The sequence below is a fragment of the Sylvia atricapilla genome, chromosome 20, assembly GCF_009819655.1.
Source record: "Sylvia atricapilla isolate bSylAtr1 chromosome 20, bSylAtr1.pri, whole genome shotgun sequence".
Classification (NCBI taxonomy): domain Eukaryota; kingdom Metazoa; phylum Chordata; class Aves; order Passeriformes; family Sylviidae; genus Sylvia; species Sylvia atricapilla.
Window position 1 is genome coordinate 7,764,042 of NC_089159.1, and position 20,907 is coordinate 7,784,948.

The following is a 20,907-nucleotide window of genomic DNA, read 5'->3' on the forward strand; positions in this document are numbered from 1 at the left end:
GGCCTGGCTGGATGGGATCCACAGGAAACCTCGGCTGTGCTCTGGCAGGGCACAGGAATTTGAGGGGAAGGACATTTGTGTAACCCCAGGCCACATCACACCTGAGCACTGTTTGGCCTTCTCAGGAGGAGATGTGAGGATGAGAAGAAAAATCCCCGTGGTCTCAGAATCTTTGGTCTTTGCTGGGTAATTTTGCACCAAAGCTGCCAAGGAAGGACATTGCCTCAGGACTGCACGGGTCTGCTTGGATCCTTTCAGTGCCAGTTTTTGTACAAAGGGAAAAATACCTCTTCACACACACTCAGGAACCAGGCTGGGCCAGGAGGCTGCTGGAAACACAATGAGACAGACCTCTGTGCTGTGCTGAGGCCACTCTGCCTGGGAAACAGGGAAGGCACAAAAAGCCCAACAAGGATGTGCTGAGCCACTGCCCAGGTCCAAAACCGTGTGGATGAGCCCAGGAATGAGCTGGGGGTTGTTTCTAAAAGCTCTCACTGAGGAAATGCCCTCCTGGTGTGGCCACAGGGCTTGGCCACCTCACATGAGCCATGTGCTGCCTCCAGGCTTTTACCAAGGACACTCTGAATAATGACTAGAGCAGGTAATTCTGTGCTTTTTATACCATGTTTATTTAAATTAAGGAAATAAAACTTGTAATTCGATCAATATCCTGCCCTGTGTTTTTATTTTATTGCCATAGGACTTACACAAAGGCAAGGAAAAAATACTTTAAATTTTAGTAGTAAATGAGGATGACATCACTTTTCAAAGGTAGAATATGAGAATTACCTGAACAATTAATCTTCCAGTAAATAATTAATATATCCTTATGCAAAGTTCTTAATGTTTATCATCAACTTGTCAAATATGTGACAAACAACTTCAGAAAATTAATTAAACCCCCATTTTTTTCTCTTTTTAAGATGTTATGACAGGCTTTGTCTCTACAGATACAGAACAAGTCTCCCTATATGGAATTCTTCTTAATTTCCATTCTGGACTACTCAGGTATGGTTTGTGCACTGCTCTTCAACAAAACCAGAATAACTGCCTAAATCTTGCCTTAAATCAGCAGCATCTTGAATTAACTGTGAAAGACACTAAAATAAAATGTAAAGCTTTTCAGAGTGTATTTCTCTGAAATCCTGTTTTTAGCTTGTTTTTATGTTTGGAAGTATAAAAACAAAATAAATCCCAAGGCTTCCACTTCAGCACAGTGGAGGTCAGTCACATATGCAGATAATATCATTTATTATGCACATCCTCCCATGTTTCTCTCTGCCCAGTTTTTCCTTTGTCTCACATTTTGTGTGTTTACCTGAGGAATTAATTTCAAGGATCAACCCACTATAAAAAGTGTTGGCTATTGTGGTTTGGGGTTATGAAATAGAAAAGCTGCAAATTTTGTATGTAATGTACTACTGTGGATGAGCTTCTTCCTAAAAACTTCATAAAAATATTTATAAATTCTTGGCATCTATAGGATTGTATTAGAACAATAAACAGAGTCATAATCAGCATTATGACAATAGAGCTCAAAGTGCTCAGCAAGGTTAATTAAATTACAATTTAAAATTAGATTCTGCATTTATTTATCCCACAAGTTACTACTGAGTGACCCTGGACTTCACAAAGAAACTCACTTTTAATATGAAAAATCTGTAACAAGCTCCTAGGAAGTGCTCTGCTCTGAGACTGACAACCTGAGGTGTTTTGCAGTGAGTTTGATTTTCTCTGTTTTTACAAAAGCTTGTTTCTTTTCATAATATGCAGCTTCATTAATAAATGTTGGATAGACTGTACAGTTCCCCTGATATGGAATTACTTCTCCATCAAAAGTCAAAAATAGAGGATCACCATTCTTCAGAGGCTGCCAGTCTTGATCCTTAGGGAAAGAAAATAAATAGCATATATTACTTTCAGGTTTTTATATATTTTATGTGATTCTTGAGCTAATGCTACTTTTGCTAATTTCTGCAGTTTATGACAAAAGCTTTTAAAAGAATTCCTTTTTATTTTAATACATAATTTTGTGTGTCTGGCCCTCATTTTCAGAATTCACTGGTAAAGTGAACTAGAAGGAAACTGCAGATGCTCACAACTGATTGAAAACAGACACTCATTTAAGAATTAAAAATTAGGTTTATGTTTTAAAGCATAAGCTACCCTATTGTCTTTGTAGTGATTTTAGATTCAGTGATTCCCAAGGCAGTTCCTGAAATAATAAATGTATGACCTTAGTGAGAGAACTTAACCCTTGGGGAGATCTAAAGTATTCAATAAAACCCATTGGCAATATTGGCATTTAAAATATTTATTACTAAAATATACAACAATGTAGCAGAAGAAACACAGGAATAAATAGAAAATGTCACAAAAGGAAACTATTCTAGAATGTACCTGTAGTTTAGGATGAATTATTGCAATAATTTCACCATTCTTATTCCTAGGATAATCTACTTTCTCCATTATTTTAAAAACCTCGATTGTGCATGGTGGAAATTCCTTGCCTAGAAAGAAGAAATGAAATTTAATGTCAAGATGAAAAAGTGCCTGTTAAAAAGAACATTGCATTATTTATTCTCTGCAGAGTGGCTGAAATCATCAGGTTGTTCCCTCAAAGCCGAGGTGTAGAAAGCTCCAGTCATGTATTGGGGCATATGAAGTTCAAGTCTAAATTTGATACTGAAATGTTACTTTTCACTTAAAAACCCCTATTTTGTAGATCAGGAAATCAATGAAAGGTCTGTTTGCTAGTGCTGCACAGCACAGAGTGGCATCAGTGGTATTTAATCTTTACTATTCCAGCACAAGCATGGAAATTCTGACATGCATAAACTGTATTATTTTCTTTCTATTTCAAAAAAAACCCCAACCCACTGACAAAACATACTCTGAAATAATTAAAAACATTTATTTTGTCAGAGTGTATTTTAGGTAGTGCACAGGTCTGACTTGAAATTTTTGATTTTTTTTTACTTCTCTCCCCACCTTTTACCTGTTAAAAATGCTATAGCCCAACCCATATTTTAAAATATTCTCCTAAAATAGTCCACTGACATGACACAGGATGCTGTAACCTCTCGTTACCTTCATTAAAAAGCTGCACAAAATCAAGGCCATGTTTGACAATCTTCCTCATTTTGTCCAAAACATCAGCTCTAGCAACACCTTGTGGCTGGGGCCCCACCTCGACACCTGTTTGGAGATGAGGGAGATTATTAATGTCACTTATTGTCACCATCACACATCACCTGCTTTCACTGCACAGAAGAAAGAAGTGTCTGATGGGTCAGTATTTAATGTCTAAGGCACAGAATTCTGTGGGGTTTTAAGGTAAACAGGTCTTTGTCATATATTATAAAGGTTTTCTGCAAAAAGTGGGTTAATTGAGTTCTAGGACTTCTGTGTTTTGTAAGCCAGAACTCTGACTGTGTAAATCAGAACTCTGCAGAAGAATGGGTAATCACATACATTCATTTTGGTAAAGATGTTGTCAAACAAACAGCTCCTGGTGCTCAGAGCACTCTGCATAAGGCAGTGAACACATCTGAAAACAGCCATATTTCAAAATCATTGCTGGTGGGTTGAAAGAACCTTTAGATTTGATATTTACCTACAGGATGTTTTGCCACAGACCGAGTTGTTGCATATTTCAGGCTGGGATGTTCAATCAGCAGAACAGGACAAGGTTCTGGAGCCAAAGCGTTCTGTGGAGATGGTTTAAAAACGCCTTTGTCATGCAAAATGGTTTAAAATGTTGTGCCACAAAAGATTACTGATGCAGAAGTGATTTACACAATGTCTTCAATATGTTGCCTTTATTTCAGGGCCCTCAAGGAAGTAGGACATCTTTAGAAAATGCACAAAGCTGTGTTTGTTGGTGTCTGTTCCATTAACTGATGCCAGGCAGCTCCGCTGAACCAGAACTGAGCACAGTTCTAGTCCTGAACTGCCAGCAGAGAAAAAAAAATCTCCTCAGCATGATTCCAAAAGTGAGCACTGAAATACCATAAAGCAGATTTTAACTATTTTATTTGGGGTTAGAATCCAGTTCTCTTATAAGGATGCAGATTGTGAATTAAGCCTCATTTTAATCTTCTTTATTGGCATTTTTGCTACTTGAGGCTTCTTTCTTGATGACTGCTCACCATTACTCTTTGTATCATTTTAGTCAAAAGATTTTTAGATCTTCATATATTTTTATAAGCATTACCAAAAGAAAAAAAAAAAAAAAAAACCAAAACATGTAATAAGGAAAAAAAAAAAGTTTGAAAAGGCCTTGTTTCTAAGGGGGAAAAAAATCCACACCATTGGCCCAACCTGGATTCCATCAGTCACTGTCCAGGTCACCAGAATTCAAATTATGTTTAAAGCAGCACTTCTGCAAACCTCACTCTACCAAAACTTATCAGCTTCAGGAACAGCAGAATCAAACACCTTCTAAAGACACATCACTGATCAGGGAAAATTGTCATTACCAACTTCCATTATTTGTTACGTCTCTTTATTTAATGAAATTAATGTTTAACTATTTAGCATGTGTATCCCAAATTTATCTGAGTTCCTGAGAGATCAGTGTGAAAGTAGATTAAACTGCATTAATTTTCATAGATGTTATTCTAAGTATTCCTCTTTGCCCATCAGTTTTAATAATGCTCATTTTAATACATGAAGATATGATTAGTTTAAATCTGAATTACCTGATATTATAATCAAATTAATAATTGGCTCTCATTAAAAAAATCATCCTATGAGTAATGAAATATTTTAAACAGTTTTGCAGAAGAAAAAATAGTATATTCAAAGGAACTACAAAATAATATATAGTAATACAACATTACAACTAATAATCTATTTTAATAGTTCATTTAAATTAGTTTTACCTTGATATAATGAACCATTTGAATTGTAAAGTCATCCCTGGAGTTTTCAAGAATAATGGTACCACCCATGTTAGAAGTGGTGTTGTGGAGGTCAAAAATAAGGTCATAGGCATCATCACTACCTTTGGGACCAAATATATGATTGATTTCCTGAGCCCTCCTCACTTCATATGGAATATCTTCCACCACTGGCCTGCTGTTAATATCAGCACAAAGAAATTAGTAAGCTCATTCCACGGCTTTACAGTCAACAAAATACGTATTAGCCTTTTCTTTTTACTTTAAATCCAAAATTGACTGGAGTTGAAATCACCTGTTTAATCACCAAACTTAAAATTGGCTGAATTTGTTGAAGAAAGCAAGTACGATTGTCTAGTAACTGGCTGATTATTCTGTGTCTTGTGCAGAAGGGTATTAGAATTATTTAATCAAAGTTTGGCTGGAAACGATTTATTTCCCTCACATCCCAAAATTTCCCCCTATGCATAAAACTAATTAAAAATTTAACAACAACATAGAGCACTTCCAAGACTGGATCCACCTCCTGCTGGAGCCCATATTCAGACCCCAGCCCATGATGTTTTGCCTTGGACATCACCCTCAAGGTTTTTTCTAAATTGTTTTATTTCTTGTCTTCTCATGATCTGATCAGACTTTTACAGTCTATTCCTAAAGCTCAGTGAAGATTTTCCTATCTCAAGTTTTAATACTTGTAATTTCAGGAGACTCTGTGTATCACATTTTCCACCTTTTCATTCCTTAGCTCTGCCTTTGTAATTCAACATTTCTTCACATAAAACTGTTAATTAATCCTTTTTATTGAAGCAAATGAGATTTACACCATTGCCTTCAATAGCATCAAGATATCACTCTCCTTTTTCTTATTTTGTAAAATAATTTGTCATCTTGAAGGTTCTACACTTAAGGGACCAGGGGAAGGTATTTCAAACACTATAGTTCTGTAATAGGAGCAGGCAACTTCATAGTATTTACTGAGAAATAGTAGTTAAGATATGAAGGAAACCTGCAGGTGTCTTAATCTGGTGTTTTTTCAAGTGTTCTGTGTTCAAAGCAGCTGAAACCAAACAAAACTACCTTTTTTTGTTGTTATGTTTTTCCAAAGTAAACAATTAGAAGAATGGCCTCAATCCTTATGTGTTAACATCTGCTTATCTTAGATGTAATAATCAACAACAAAATTCTAAGATGAAAAGCCACATGGAAAGATGTGTAGAGTAAGAAGGTAAGAATAACTGCCTGTAAAATACATACAATAAGTATTCCTTTCTGTGATATTCTGAAACAGAATTACCTGGTTAGCAACTATACCAAGAATGTTTATATAGCAAAGTACACCTCTGGAATAGATGTCTCAAAAGCACAGAAACATCAAATCCTATTAAAAAATGTAAAATCAGTTACTATTTTACAGTAATTATAGACAGTATTTCTTTTAATATAATGAATCAGGTACATTATTGAGGGGTTTGGCTATGCTTTTGCCTGAGAATAGATTATTTCTAGTATAAGTTTTTCTAATTTCCACTTTTCACCTTTACTGTACATAACTAGAATTAAACACACTTCCCTGATTTCTGTGCAATTCTTTCAGGTACTCGGATGTCTAGGTTTAATTGCTTTTATCTGCTATTTCTTGGAAGTCTAATTGTATTCAGAAGAGCTCCCAAACTGAATTGCACAAGGCATGAGAAATAATGACTCTGACTCAGAACAGTGGTACTCCAATTCACACAAATGCAGCTCATCTAATACTAATTTAAAATGGTGTTTAAGATAATGTGTTGGTTTGAGACTGATCTTACCAGCAATAGAAGTGAGTCTGTTAACACATGCAAATTGTTCTTTTTTTTTAGGTTAAAGGTCAGTAATTTCAGTAATGTGACCGCACTGTTAAAGTAGCAGGGGAACTTGTGTTTTAACATTTTAATCTGGAAAGAATTTTAAAACCCAGAAAAGTAGAAGAACAGAAAAGCACAACTGCTCTTACCCAAGACTCTCGGGGTCAAAAACCCGGTTGAGATCACAGTCAATGTACCTGGTGCACCTCTCCACAGCTCTGGGGTTGGTGAGGAATGGTTTCACCTCCACTCCTGGTCTCTGGATCTCAGCTCCATCCTGCTGCCAGTGCCTGACCAGGAGCACCCCCGATAATTCATTGCCGTGAGTGCCCCCGAAGAGCCCCACCCGTCTCACCCGAGCACACGGGGAATTCATGCTCAAGGAAAAGTTTTCTCTCTGAGGAGAAGAAAAAAAAAAAAAAAATCTTTCCAGTAGGAGAGTCTTTCTTCTGCTTAGGTCAGATGTAAAAAGAAAGTGAATGGATTTCTCCCAACAGTTCTCAACTCAGTTTTGAGGCGGGATTTTCCAACCTCCCTCCCCAAGGAGCCTCCCCTTCAGTTTCCGTATTTAGTAACATCTCCGAGGCTGTTAATGGCACAGTTCCACAGTCCAAAAGTTAAAGACTCTGGGCAGTCTTTATAATGTATGATCTATAGAGAAATCCTGTACTAATGAACAGTGGAAAACACTGTTTTTACACTTAAATGTCAGGCAGTTTTGCACTGCAAACTAGGAGTAACAGGTATTCTCGTGTGTGTTTGAAGTTACATAAGTATTATATTATATAAGGGCAGAATGATTTAAAGTGAGCAAAATCAGCAAAACAAGAATCGTATCTTGGCTCTAGTCCAGCACACAATGCTGAAACATCAAGTATTTTCTTCTGAAAAAAGCCAAGAACAGCTAAGTTCCTCAAAGCACGTTGTGGCTTGTACAAACTTTTTTTGTTTGAGAAATCCTAAGAACAGTGATTAGAAGGAACACGAGCTGAAATTACAGTGCAGTTTATCCACGACTGACTTACCCAGAGTTCTGGCTCCAGTTCTATCTCAGGATCTGCTTACACAGACCTCTAACACATTGAAACAACTTTGCCAGGGACAACCCTCTAACTTCTGCAGCCTCTTATTAAAAAGGAAACAGATCTAGACCACGATGGGACAATAGTTCTGTTCTCTCCCCAAAAAACTTTAGTCAGCAACTTTTCTTCCATTTCCAAAAGCGTTCAGAAAGGCTTCTGAAGCTTAAGCCAAAGAGCAGCTGTAACTTCCATCCTGAGAATCTAAACATTTAGAATAAAAGGTCTTATTAACAGAAAAATAAGCTTTATTTCTGTAAACGACAGAAGTATTTGCAACTGATATATGACTCATGATATAAACATAACAAATATTAAGATTGCAAGAGAATAAAGAATGTTTATTGAACAATTCTTTTTTATTAAGATTATACCCAAACGACTTAGAGAATATTTGGCCAGTGCCTGAAAGGCTTTATATCCCAGGCTGACAGACTGTAGATCTGGGAAAAGCGAAGCACAGGATTTATCTAGAATAGTTCTGCCAGGAATATAATTTCTACAAAAGTTGCTCTCTTTGTTTCGGTTCACCCATTCAGATTTTGCTGAACCTTAGAGTGAGTTAATACAGAGACTCTTTACTTAAATACTCAGCTGTATTACTCTGTGCTTAGGAGCTGTCAGATATTTAATCAGAATGAGTAATTTATTAAACAAAGCAGTAAAGTTGCATTTTACAGCACTGGACAGTCTGTACTGTCCTTTGACCTCTCTCTTCAGCGGTGGTGCCAGAATGGTGACACAACACCCAAAACCACAACTCACACTCTGAATCTGGGTTTGCTGAATTTAGACACAGCAGTAGTTTGAGGAGTAAACAGCAAAATGCAAACATGCAGGGCTGGAACATATAGTTTATCTTTTATTGCTGCTGGCACTGTAATGGTTGTAATTCCTTCCAAAGCACTGAATGAAACACAGAGATCGCCTATGCACTTACTTAACATGCAAGAAGTTTGTCTCCTAAGAGTGTTTTTAGGACAGAGACAGTGAATTTCCAAACACGAGGTTAGGAACTAAACCCATGGAAGCTTCTTTTATCCCCTTAGAGCAGTTCCCATCCAAACACTTTAACTCCCGGTGTCCCAGGACCCACCAATTTGGGAATGGATGGAAATTCCCATGGAAACTTTTCACTCTTCGGGGTTAAACACTGGGACCCATCCCTCATTCCTTCGCTTTGCCAAAACTCACACTCTGAAAAAGGACGTGGGATATTTAGTTTATCCAGATTGGTTTGATGTGCTGCATACAGATATTTGGGAGAGCTTCTGAAGGAAAAGGTTTATGAAAACAGGACAAGATCCAATCGTGCTAAAGTGAGATTTTAAACAGGAACCAGCCATGTGTAAATGCCAGAACAACTGAAGAGACAAACAGGGTGAAGAATGCCGTTCGTTTTATTTACAGCCACTTTTTCGTGCACACACTTCTGGAGATTCAGCTTCTGCCCCGGGTTTTCTGAGGGTCACACTACATCTCTTCCTTGGGGCCGGGGGTAATTAATGAAATCCCACCGAGGGGGTGATTAAAGAGTTGTGATTAAAGGGTGATTAAAGGGCCGGGCCGGGCCGCTCCCGCCGTGCCCTCAGCGGCTGGGAACGGGCAACAGCTTCCCGCCATTTCCGCACCGCCTGAGGCGGCGGCGCCGGGCCGGGTCCGTTATCTTCGGCGGGCGTCGCCTCAGGGTGACCCTCAGCGGTGACCCTCGTCCCGGTCCTTCAGGGCTGTCCCTCAGGGTGACCCTCATCCCGGTCCTTCAGGGCTGTCCCTCAGGGTGACCCTCAGCGGTGACCCTCATCCCGGTCCTTCAGGGCTGTCCCTCAGGGTGACCCTCAGCGGTGACCCTCGTCCCGGACCTTCAGGGCTGTCCCTCAGGGTGACCCTCAGCGGTGAACCTCGTCCCGGACCTTCAGGGCTGTCCCTCAGGGTGACCCTCATCCCGGTCCTTCAGGGCTGTCCCTTAGGGTGACCCTCATCCCAGTCCTTCAGGGCTGTCCCTCAGGGTGACCCTCGTCCCGGACCTTCAGGGCTGTCCCTCAGGGTGACCGTCACAGCTGACCGTCAGCCGGGTCCTTCAGGGCTGTCCCTCAGGGTGACCCTCAGCGGTGACCCTCATCCCGGACCTTCAGGGCTGTCCCTCAGGGTGACCCTCATCCCGGTCCTTCAGGGCTGTCCCTCAGGGTGACCGTCACAGCGGACCCTCATCCCGGTCCTTCAGGGCTGTCCCTCAGGTGATCCTCGTCCCGGTCCTTCAGGGCTGTCCCTCAAGTCTGTCCCTCAGCCGGGTAAGCGCTGACCCTCATGACAGCCCCATCCCTCAGGGCTGACCCTCAGCCCCATCCCTCAGGGCTGACCCTCAGCCCGGTAAACGGTGACCCTCCGCCAACTCCCTCAGCGGAGCGGAATCTGCAAAGAGCAGTTGCATTTTAGGCGTGCACCTGTGGATCTTCTAAATTCAGTACAGCTACAGTACAGTGTTTTAGGGCTTGTCCTCGAAATTATGCCAGTCACTGGAGCTGCAGTGTTATTAAGAGAAACCGCCATAAAATCAGGTGAAGTTTGGATGTGCTTGCAGCATTAATTAGTTTGTTTTGTTTATCTGACTTTCATACAGGAAATTTGGAGTAATCAGTACGTTGCTGCCGGTTAAGATTCAGCAAAGAAATGAGAAGGAGTTTAGCTGACACCCCCGCTCGCAGCACAGCAGGTACCAGCCCTTCTTATGTGCCTTCCTGTTCACACCTCGTTATGCTTTTATATACACATAAATGCATATAATACACTTATGTCTGTAGTATTCATACAGGATATTCAGTGTTTAGCCCTAAATCCTCATTTCCTGTGTGGACTCGCATGGGTTACCTGTTTATTGCTGCACAGGGCAAGATTTTAGATGGATTCAGGGAGGTAATCACTCAGGTAAGGGTTTCATTCATGGGATTATGTGCAGGACAAGAGGATTGGGAATATAAATTCTGTGAGGGAATGGTCTGTTATGTGTTTATGAAATGTAATTCCTATGTGTAATGTAAAATAATTAATTTTGTTTACATGCTTTAAGTGTGGATTGTGTATCCTTTTGCTATTAATATAGTATTATTTAAATTTTAATTTTAGGTTGTCTTCCTGTACCGCTGTTCAATCAGAAGAAAAGAACTAGACAGCCCCTCACTTCAAATCCACTTAAAAGTGAACCAGATACTGGTTCTGGGACTCGTAGTTATGACTTCTCTCCCTCATCATTTGGTAAGTAAGATTTTTACTGCCTCTAAATCCAAAGAAATCTCAACTTCCTGACTGTATTCTATGAAATCCGACATTGTCTTTATCAAAGAACTATATGCATCCTTTATATCTCTTTCTGAAAAGTTCATTGTGTAAAAATTGTCCTCCAGGAAATTTCTTTCTCCTCTGTACAATTGAGCTTTTAATACTTCTTGCCTAGAGGGAGTTTGACTCTTTGTGTGAGGGAGAATGAAGTAGCACTGGCATTTAAATCGAGTCTCTTGAAACTGACCTTTTGTTTTCAGTTGATTTCAATCAACATTCAAGTCCTGTGTTACATGAAGAAACATTTGTAAGATGTCTTTCTTGTAGTTCAGAAAGGAACTTCTGTTCTTCAAACTGGACTTGGAAAGAACAGTGCAGAATTCTGCTTTTAGTGCTTTCATTATGTTTTACTTGTAATAAAGTTTTAAAGTTTTCTTATAATAAAGTCTCTGTTGCTAATAAGTCTAATGTTTGTAACCGAACATTATCTAGAGAAGCAACCTACTTGTTAGAAGTTGTCTTATAATTACAAATATCAAAGGATCACACTCCCCTTTTTTCTTTTTTCTTCCTCCTTCCTGTGTGAGCCTGTTTGTGGGACATTAAGCAGCATTGGAGGCCTACAAAGACTTATTACCTTTCAGGCTTTTCCTTTTTTATCCATTTTTCAATCCTTTGTCTTTTGAAAATTAGGCTGGGGAACTGCAAACCCAGAAGTGGATGAGCTGCAGAAAGCAGCAAACAGTGGGTATGTAAAAAGCAAGTTATTTGTTGCTTTTTTGATTTTTATTTGGATGTGAATTGTTCCATGAACAATCCATGTGTGTCTTACAATAAAGCTGCTGCTGTGTCACTGATATTATAAACTTGTCTTTGAAAGCCAAGCAGAACATCCGATGGCTCCTTCCCTTATGAAACCGCCAAATGCATCAAAGTTTAATTTAGCAAATGCTGGAAAAAACTTGTCTGCCTGCAGGTTGGTGAAGCCTTTAATGTCTATTATTCTTCCTTTCTGTTCTTATGTGAAAATGCATCTCACATTTCCCCATATGCCTGTAGCATTCAAAGAAACCCTTTGAAGATCACTCTCAGAGGAAACCTTGTTTATTTTATTTTAGAATGATGAAAAAATGTGAATTTTGGGTCAGAAAAGATCCCTTACACAAGGCAGGACAGTAACTCAGCCTGGTTTTAAGCCTGTTGATGTCAGATGGATTTATGCACAGGTGTAATCACTGCCCTGTATATGGATAAATTTGGTGTAAATGAAATGAGTTTGAAGGCATTTAAAGCTAAAACAACAATTTATGGGTTGCTTTTATATACTTTAATCACATATATGAGTAATCAGAAGAGGCTCTGTTGTATTGCAGGAACAGAAATGAATATACTCCTTTAGGTAACACAGCCAATTCAAGACCTGATAATGGAACTTCTCGAAAGTTTGAGAACTTTTCAAGCAGTTTGAAAACTGTCCAGCAGCAAAAACATCCTGACAGTGGTAACCCATCCCAGCTCATCAAAACTGACACAGCCAAGGGACAGTGGCCACTGAAACCCAACGCTGTGGCAAGAAATCTGCAGGATCATAGTCCAGCATATAAATTTAACTACAATACTCAGCAAAATAAAAGGAATGAAAACCGAATTGGTTGTGTCTCAGAAGAGAAAAGTGAGGTAAAACTTATGGGCGGGGTTAATAGGAAAGGCACAGTGAGGAGAGCAGTAAAGAAAGGAAATTGATGGAAGATGAGGTTTTCATCAGCCCAAGCTGCCTTAGTAAAACCTGGGGTTTCTGGAAACTGAGAATTGAGATTTTCATACTGTTATAATCTAAAATCCTCAGTAAACTGGCAGGGAGTTGTTTGTATATTCTGAACAAATGCTCTAATTTTAATGTAATTATTGCCTATTTGACATAGTAATCAAATACCCATTGTGCCCTTTAAAATTGCAAGTGTGTATGTCTAACTTAACCTTTTGTCTCCATCTGAAAGGAAATTTCATCATCTCAAGTAAAAACTAAAATAAAAAAGAATTCTTTGCGAATCCTGTCTGCAGTCATTCAAAGTGTCAGGCACTGGAGCCAATATGCCTATAAAACTCCACTGTTATTTGAAGTTTTAGGTAAGCATAGTAGATTTTAATTATATAATCTGATAATAATGCTAGGGCAACAACAAGAGAGAATTTTTCAGTAGCTGGAATACTTAAACCCACAGAATACTGGCATGGACACCATTTAATTTCCCTTCCATTCAGCTATCAAAGGTGACTGAAACAGGTACAAAAATAACAATTCAGTCATCCTCCAACATCAAGTTTTCCCATCCTGTTTCTTTCCTTTCTTTGTTTTTAGAATGTGTTAGAATAAATTTTCCTGTTTAGTAGGAACTTTCTGTAGAGTGATAGAGTTTTACAATGATTTTTAATATAAAATATATTATTTTAATATATTTTAATATAATGATTAAAATTTTTAATCTTGGAATGATTAACTTTTGCTTTATGGGACAGGCACACTGGATTCTGCAGTCACACCTGGAGCATATGGGGCAAAGAATTTTCTTCTGAGAGATGGAAAGGAGACCCTGCCTTGCGTGTTTTATGAAATTGTGAGTATTCTGTGTCCACACATAACACAGTCACCACTGGCTCTAATCCTTTTTATGAATGCCAAAAGAAAACATAAATTTACTGTGCAAACAGCAGGCTGAACGTTTTTACTGGATTGTTCCAAATTTAGAGCAATAGTCACAACTTAGGCATCTTCAGACTTCTGTTTCAGGAAAACAGGTGAGACTTTGAGTTTAGCTTTTAAGTAGCTGGTCACAGCAACAAAGCTGATGTAAAGGTCTTGTGTTTGATGTAGCCCTCAGGGAACCAGCCATGTGGAAAGCTTTTATGTGAGGTGATATAATTGTTTTATGTGTTTATTATGCTTTGATGAAGGACCGTGAGCTTCCACGACTCATTAGAGGTCGGGTGCACAGGTGCATGGGGACCTATGATGCAAAAAGGAACATTTTCAAGAGCGTCTCTGTAAGACCAGCAACTGCTCAAGAACAGAACACTTTCCAAGACTTTGTTAAAGTTGCAGATGTTGAGATGACAGCATATGTAAAAACTATGAATGAAATGTAAAAGTCAAAGTGGTTGTCCAAACCCCCATTTTATCTAATTGTCACCCATAAAGGCTAGACATACTACAACATTTACCAAAACTACCAGTGAAAATCTGGTTAAACATTTGAAAATATCACTGCGCTGTGTTATCCAACAAATGCTGTGTGGTGTTCATTGGGTTCCCATTTATGTGTTTCCTGATAAATGTTTTTTTAAAAAAATAAGTATAATACCTGTATAAAATAACAACAGACCCTGAAGCAGTAGGAAGATTCCCAAGGACACAGAGGAAGTAGAAAAGAAAGAATTATTTGAACACAGAACTTCCTTGCCTTTGCCATAGAAACATCTTTCATGAGTGATGGACCATGAGCATGTTTATGTGCCTTTGCCTTCCAACATTAACTTCCATAGATTATTCCTGCTGTTCCTATTTCCTTTTCCCCTATTTCAGAAGCTTTGTAGCAGATCTCTTGGGAATTGCAAAACAAAAGAGTTGTCAAGAAAATAGCAAACAGTACCGGGATTTGTTTTAAATTATTTTATTATACAGTGTTGGCAATTGGAAATTTCACATTTAAAATAATTGAAATATTGTATCCAACAAGTCAAATACAGAAAACAGTTAATATTCTAAAAAGGAGCCAGCTAGTCAACGCAGAAACACATTAATGGAAAATACAGCTTTTAGTTACACTTAAAAAATTATATATTTAGAATAAAACTTGAACCTGGTCCAGCAAATCGTAACAGGAAAACGCTTTTACACAGTTCAACGCGCAGACAGTCTTTGTTTAAAAAAGTGATCTGTCAGTGTGAGCACAGGCATTGTCAGCAACAGGTGAGATCTAAAGGATGTGCTTTACCAACTACTGCAAGGATCACTGGAATTACCATCACACCTTCAAGTGTGAAGCAGGCTCAGAGCATGGATGCTTCCAGGAGGGTTTTGCCAATCCTGTTGTAGAGGTCATGTACATGTATTTGATTAGCTTTAAATATTACAAAGTGTTAAAGGAAGCTCCAACTGGAAGCATTAGCTTGACTCATAAAAGATGCAGAATGTTGTAGGATGCAGAGGTTGATGGTTTTGCACAACAGAAGCTGAGCTTTAGAAGTAAAAGAGTTGGTACAGCAGTGTTGTGAATTGTGAGACTCTGCTGTAATAGTAATTTAAAACTGACTCCAGTTATGTGGTTGATGCTTCCAGTTCTGCACATGTGAAACTTACGTTAATAAGTAATGACAGGAATAGGTCCTTTGTCTACTAGTTGTGTTATGGCTGTTAATAAAAATCTAAAATAATTTTACTTTTCAGGAAGTGTTTAGAATTTCGCGAAAGAAGTTTCTACTTGACACTAACAAATCACTTTTTCTAGTGAAACATTAAGTGAACAGTCGTAAACATTACACAAAACAGAAAAAACCCTACTCAATACAGTTTATACACACTACTCAACATTTTTCAGTTGTTGGGTGATTTTTTTTCTTGACCATATTGATCCTGTCTTGTATAATGGTTCTAGTGTAAAGGCACAGGTTGGTTAGGAAAGAAAAGCCTGCATCTCTGTCTCTCTACTTTGTGGTGATTATTTTCTTTTTGCATGTTGTTTGTTATTCCTCACTTTTCTGACTCTGACATGAAAATTATCAATCTCAGCCATTCGTAAAAAAAAGTGTAAGACATCACTGAAAAGCACATCAATATACAGAAGTGACTGAAGTTCATTCTTCTTACTTTAGGGCATTCCTTCAACCTATTTTTAAATATTTGGAAGATTTAATTTCTGAGTCCCTGTGAGCAAAAGTGCAGAGCACTCATGCTCTCTTTCTCAGTGTACTTAATTCTGCACTGGAATCTGTATTTTCAAAGAACTTGCTAAGTTTATGTGCAGAATTTGCTTTTAGAGTGCATGGAAATGTAACGACAGGTCAATTATTTTGGAAAACAATGCAATGTTCCATTGAAGTTTAGAAGGGTGAGGAATGGAAACAAGACTGCAGAAGTCTTTGATGTATATTAAAATAACACAGTGATTGTTCTGTTTGCATTTTCTTATACATCCTCAACATGTCTCTGTCTGTCCCTTCATGTACACCTTCCTTTAAAAAAAATAAAAATTCAGGACTCAGTTGGACTCAGCTAAGTGAAGAATAATAAATTGGATCACCTGGTTTGTGCCAAAATACAAAACTAAGAAGTACAGCTCTGAATTAAATATAATCTATGTGATTTTTCTTTTTAATAAATAATAGAAAATAAAAGATGATAATAGAATTAGAATTAAATTTTTATTTTAAATGAAAAAACACAACCGTGGTGTGAGATTAGAACCCAATGTTTCTTTTGCTTAAGGCAATCAAGTGCACTTATTTCAATGCTTGATAATAATGAATTCAGTGCTATTGTGGAAATCAGACCTCACAGAATTTCCATACAGACTAATGAAATATGGCCATTGTAATTCTGACACAGCATCAGATTTTTGCTAGTGATGTTCAATAGCATTTTACTTTTTTGTTTTACAGTCTGGACTCTGAATTGCAGTGTAAATACTGGAATTAGTTCATTCTGGCTTGTGTTATCACTACAGATAAGGGCAATTGGGCACAGACATTTTTGTAAACAGAGATCTTTTCTTTTCAGCCTTAAACAACAAAACCCAAAATCTACAGTTGTCATAGTTAAAAACATTCTGTTAGAGTTCACCTAGAATTAAAATTTAGGAAATATTGAAAACCAATTCTTGTTGTTAAAGTATTAAATCATCCCGAAGCCTTTGGAAATAGTTGGAGCTCTTGGAAAAAAAGAAATTTCAGTTTTACCCAAGACTTGATGACGATGTCTCTGTACCTTGGCAATTAGAGCAGAAGTAAAAACTGTGCCCAGAACTTACAAAATGCAGGTGCTGCTAATATATATAGATTAAAAAGAAACTTTTTTCTTGTATACAATTCTTTTTTAGCTATCAATCTTAATTTTAGGCTGTGGCTATTAGTAGGTGCTTTTTTCACTAATCAAAATAATTGTAACAAAATATCATTATTGATTTTAAAGTTACTGGGTTCATAACAGTTCTGACATTTCACAATATATCAAAAGTGAATCGAAGCTTTTAAGACTCACAATTTTGAGACACAAAAGAAACTGGGAGGTAGACAGATGTTTTGAGGATAAACTGATTATTTTTTTATTTTATTTTGTCTAAGGCATTCTGCCATTATCTGTTTAGAGCAGTGTAAAAGCTGCTGATTAATCCTATTTCAATTCCAGAGTGTTCGCTGCTCGTGCTTACGGAAGACTTTCAATGCACTTTTGGTCTTTGTCAATCTGACCTTCTCTTCCCCATCTCCTCTCCTCTCTTTAGCAACACAGCCAACTGGAAGTGCTTTAATAATTTCTGCCCATTACTGTAGACAGGAATGTTCTGTTCTTAAACAGTACTAAAATACTATAAAATTGTAGGTATAGGAGTTGGAGATATGTGCTCTTTTGGTGCATATTTCGCAAAGAATGGTAAAAAGACAGACAACATGACCCCAACAATTGCCAGCATGTACCCCCATCCAATCTGGCAGTCTCCTGCATAGTAGATGTCTGAGTTCTCACAGACTCTCTTCACAGTAGCAGAGTTGAAACCAAAAGGGTAAACCAAAAGCCCAGAAGCCATTATGAACACTAGAGAGGAAGAAAAAAAAAATTACACCAGTTATTATCAAACATTAATTCTTTTGGAAAAAAAAAATCCTTATTTTAGCAAGGCAAATATATATATATATAATATTAAAATCAACGGAAAAACTCACAGCTTATAAAACCCCCTTGTGATTGGCTGATTATCCTCCTTTTCATAATTACCTCTTATGGACAGCAGTGGTGTCACAAGGCAGCAAGTTGGGATTTTTTTCATGAGAACTCTTGCCATTAAATAACTTCAGAAACGCTGTGATCCAAATAATGTAGCCATGTAAAAAGTAAGGTGGTTCAGATATGGAATCCAGAGGAGAAGAATTCCTAAGTTGACAGATTCCAAACCAGCTTCACTTTCTTCTCAACAGCATTTTTGTGCTTGAGACAAACAATTACTTTGTTCTGCCAAATAGAAACTTCCAATGAAAGAGTTCAAATACAGTTTTTCAGATTCTGCTGATGAGATTCTGATAATGTGAGACTCATTAGTACGGACTCAAATTGTTTAAAACATCCTGCATTTGAACAACTGATTAAAAACAACACCATTTATCTTCTTTTTATTTATTTATTTTATGTCTCTTGACCTTGGAGAGCCAGGCTTGCCTCCTGCAATTACCCTGCATTGGCTTTTAATAGAACTTCACAAATTTTAGTCTTTAAGGAATCCTTGGCATATTCAAGTATCAACTTATGCAGGTAATTGAACCACTTTTCCAACTTCGAAAATAAGACTGCCCAAGATACAACTCATGAGTAAGATAAAGATGCATTTAAATCCTCCAGGAACAACTCTTGGAACCTGATTCTGCCCACCTTGGAAGTGAAGAGGGCTGAGCCAGGCTGGTGTGAGAGGTTACACCACCTTTTGTTTGACAGCACTGAGAAACCACGTTTTCTTTCCTATCCCTTCTGCTAATCAATTACCACTGTATTTAAAATCTCTGTTTTAAAAGGCTTTATTTTATGTACTAAAAAGATACCATGGAGCAGTCTCTTTTCCTCTCTTCCCCTTTTTCCAGGACACTATTTTGTTCAAATTCAGGGTAGTGATTCAAGAAGCAACCAGAATTAACAGTTATGTTTGAGCTGATAGATAATTCATAGCCTGCAAACATCTAATGAAACATTAGGAGTATAAAACAAACACTATGTGATATTCTCTGTGTTTGTGATTGCCTTTCTGGTAGGGCACATGCATATTACATCAATTATAATATTGGAGAGGCTTAATCTTAAAAGTATCCACTAAAAAAGGGTAATCACTCATTAATCTTTTCTAATTAAAAAACACTTTAATAAGCTTGAGGGCTAGATTAAGTCAAAAAGTTTAACATGTCCCTGAATAATCTGAATTGTAATTTTCCTTCTAGTCCAAATGGAACCACTGAGTTAATCCCTTGTAGAAAACAGTAAGATGAAGAAAATGGAAATTAAAAGGAGAGAAAGTGAAGCAGCAGCAAAGTCTGTTTCCCTCTGGGTATCTCACACATGGGTACAAAGAGAAGCTGCCTGCCAAGAGGTGGAACTCTGAGAGCCAGGAGTTTCACCTGCTCCAGCAGCCCACCCTCTTTCCTTTACACCTCAGGAATAACTTTGCAGTGGTTGCTGTGGCCTTTTCCTCTTTCCAAGCACAAGGTGGGTAAAGGTGCTGCTGCAAGAGCCAGTAAGGGAAAAGTCTAACCAGCACAAGCATCCTGAGCCAGGATCACAACTCCTGATCCTCGAGCAGCTGCCCCTGCTGGGGGTGCCCAGGGCAGGGCAGTTCATGGATCTGCGAGTTCAGCAGCTGAGTCCCTGCGTTTGGGGCCTGACAGTAACCAGACGTGCTGAGGCTGAGTACAATGAAGTTATGTAATCTCCCTAACTGCACGTGTGACACCCCTAAAAGCTATATAAAATGAAAATACAGTCAAAATGAAGCCAAACCAGACAAGGACAAGGAGTGATAGTTTTAAATTAAAACAGGGTAGATTCAGAGTAGACAGAAGGAAGAAGTCTTTCATGATGAGTGTGATAAAACACCAGCACAGGCTGCCCAGAGAGGTGGTGGATGCCCCATCCCTGGAGGCACCCAAGGTCAGGCTGGACAGGGCTCTGAGCAATCCTATCTACTTGAAGACATCTCTGTTTGCTCCAGAGGAACCTTTACAGGTCACTTCCAACTCAAACTATTCCATGATTCTGTCTTCTTGTTCAGTAAAGGTCACTGAGCTTTCCCAGAAGAGCCTGAGAGCCTCATGACACTCCTGCACACCCAGGAAAATTCCAGAACACCTCCTGTGGTGGCAGAAATAACTCAAAAAAGGGGAGACTTCTCCTACTTCTGCTGTAAACAGCAGCGAGAGTGTTAAGCCACGAACTAAACCCTGTTAATCCTCGGACCTGTGTGGTGGTAGGTTCTCTGTGACACAGCTAGGATGTGGAACAGGGGGCTGCCCCAGAGCCTGGGGTGCACAGGGGGTGCTCAGCACAGCGCTCCTGCAGCCCAAGGCTGCTCCACTGCACCAGGAATCTTGAAATAGCCCCGGGGTACAAAACCTTCTGTGAAATGTTGGGAAAGTGAGCCAGTTTTACAAGAAACAGCTACTGCTCTAAGCAAGAAGAAGGTCTAAAATTAAAATTTCAGTTTGTTCATCTTTTCAGAGCCAAAATAGCATCTCATTCGATGGGAAAAAAAAAAAAAAAAAAAAAAAAAAAAAGGCGAAATTGGAAATAATCCTTTCAAGTCATAAAAAATTCTTTCCTAACTGTTAAATTTCACTGCTTTCCTGACACTGTCTCAACCCCTTGCTCTGTTTCACATATCTGTTCCATATATGTTTTCTTTTTGATTGGGTTACACAGAATTGTTTTGAAGGCTGTGTTTTACAGTGTTTTGATTACCACTTGGTGCTGATGTTGCGTGGTGTGACTTAATAGAAGCAGCTTTATTTTATTTTTTTTTTCCAAGGCTAGAAATAATCTGCCACAGCTGAACGTGTATGTTCACA

The 20,907-nt window shown here is 38.4% G+C and overlaps 3 protein-coding genes across 3 annotated transcripts in view; 1 reads left to right on the top strand and 2 right to left on the bottom strand.

Annotated features, from left to right (window-relative positions):
• Window positions 1-1,172: 1,172 nt before the first annotated feature.
• ASPA (aspartoacylase) lies at window positions 1,173-7,281 on the bottom strand. The gene is made up of 6 exons (XM_066333466.1): window positions 6,895-7,281; window positions 4,887-5,082; window positions 3,617-3,710; window positions 3,091-3,198; window positions 2,401-2,510; window positions 1,173-1,885 (listed from the first exon to the last, which is right to left on the bottom strand). Exons 1-6 carry the CDS (start codon window positions 7,119-7,121, stop codon window positions 1,673-1,675), a joined length of 948 nt encoding a protein of 315 aa, XP_066189563.1. The 5' UTR covers window positions 7,122-7,281; the 3' UTR covers window positions 1,173-1,672.
• Window positions 7,282-10,491: 3,210 nt separating this feature from the next.
• On the top strand, window positions 10,492-14,241 carry SPATA22 (spermatogenesis associated 22). The gene is made up of 8 exons (XM_066333677.1): window positions 10,492-10,534; window positions 10,945-11,073; window positions 11,791-11,845; window positions 11,978-12,073; window positions 12,471-12,774; window positions 13,095-13,224; window positions 13,615-13,712; window positions 14,050-14,241. The coding sequence occupies exons 1-8, from the start codon at window positions 10,492-10,494 to the stop codon at window positions 14,239-14,241; spliced, it is 1,047 nt and encodes a 348-aa protein (XP_066189774.1).
• Window positions 14,242-14,749: 508 nt separating this feature from the next.
• Window positions 14,750-20,907, bottom strand: part of LHFPL7 (LHFPL tetraspan subfamily member 7) — a 58,645-nt gene continuing 52,487 nt past the window's right edge. Inside the window, exon 3 of the mRNA XM_066333467.1 lies at window positions 14,750-17,902. Coding sequence (XP_066189564.1) covers window positions 17,676-17,902 — 227 coding nt within the window. The 3' untranslated portion in view covers window positions 14,750-17,675. The remainder of the gene's footprint in view (window positions 17,903-20,907) is intronic.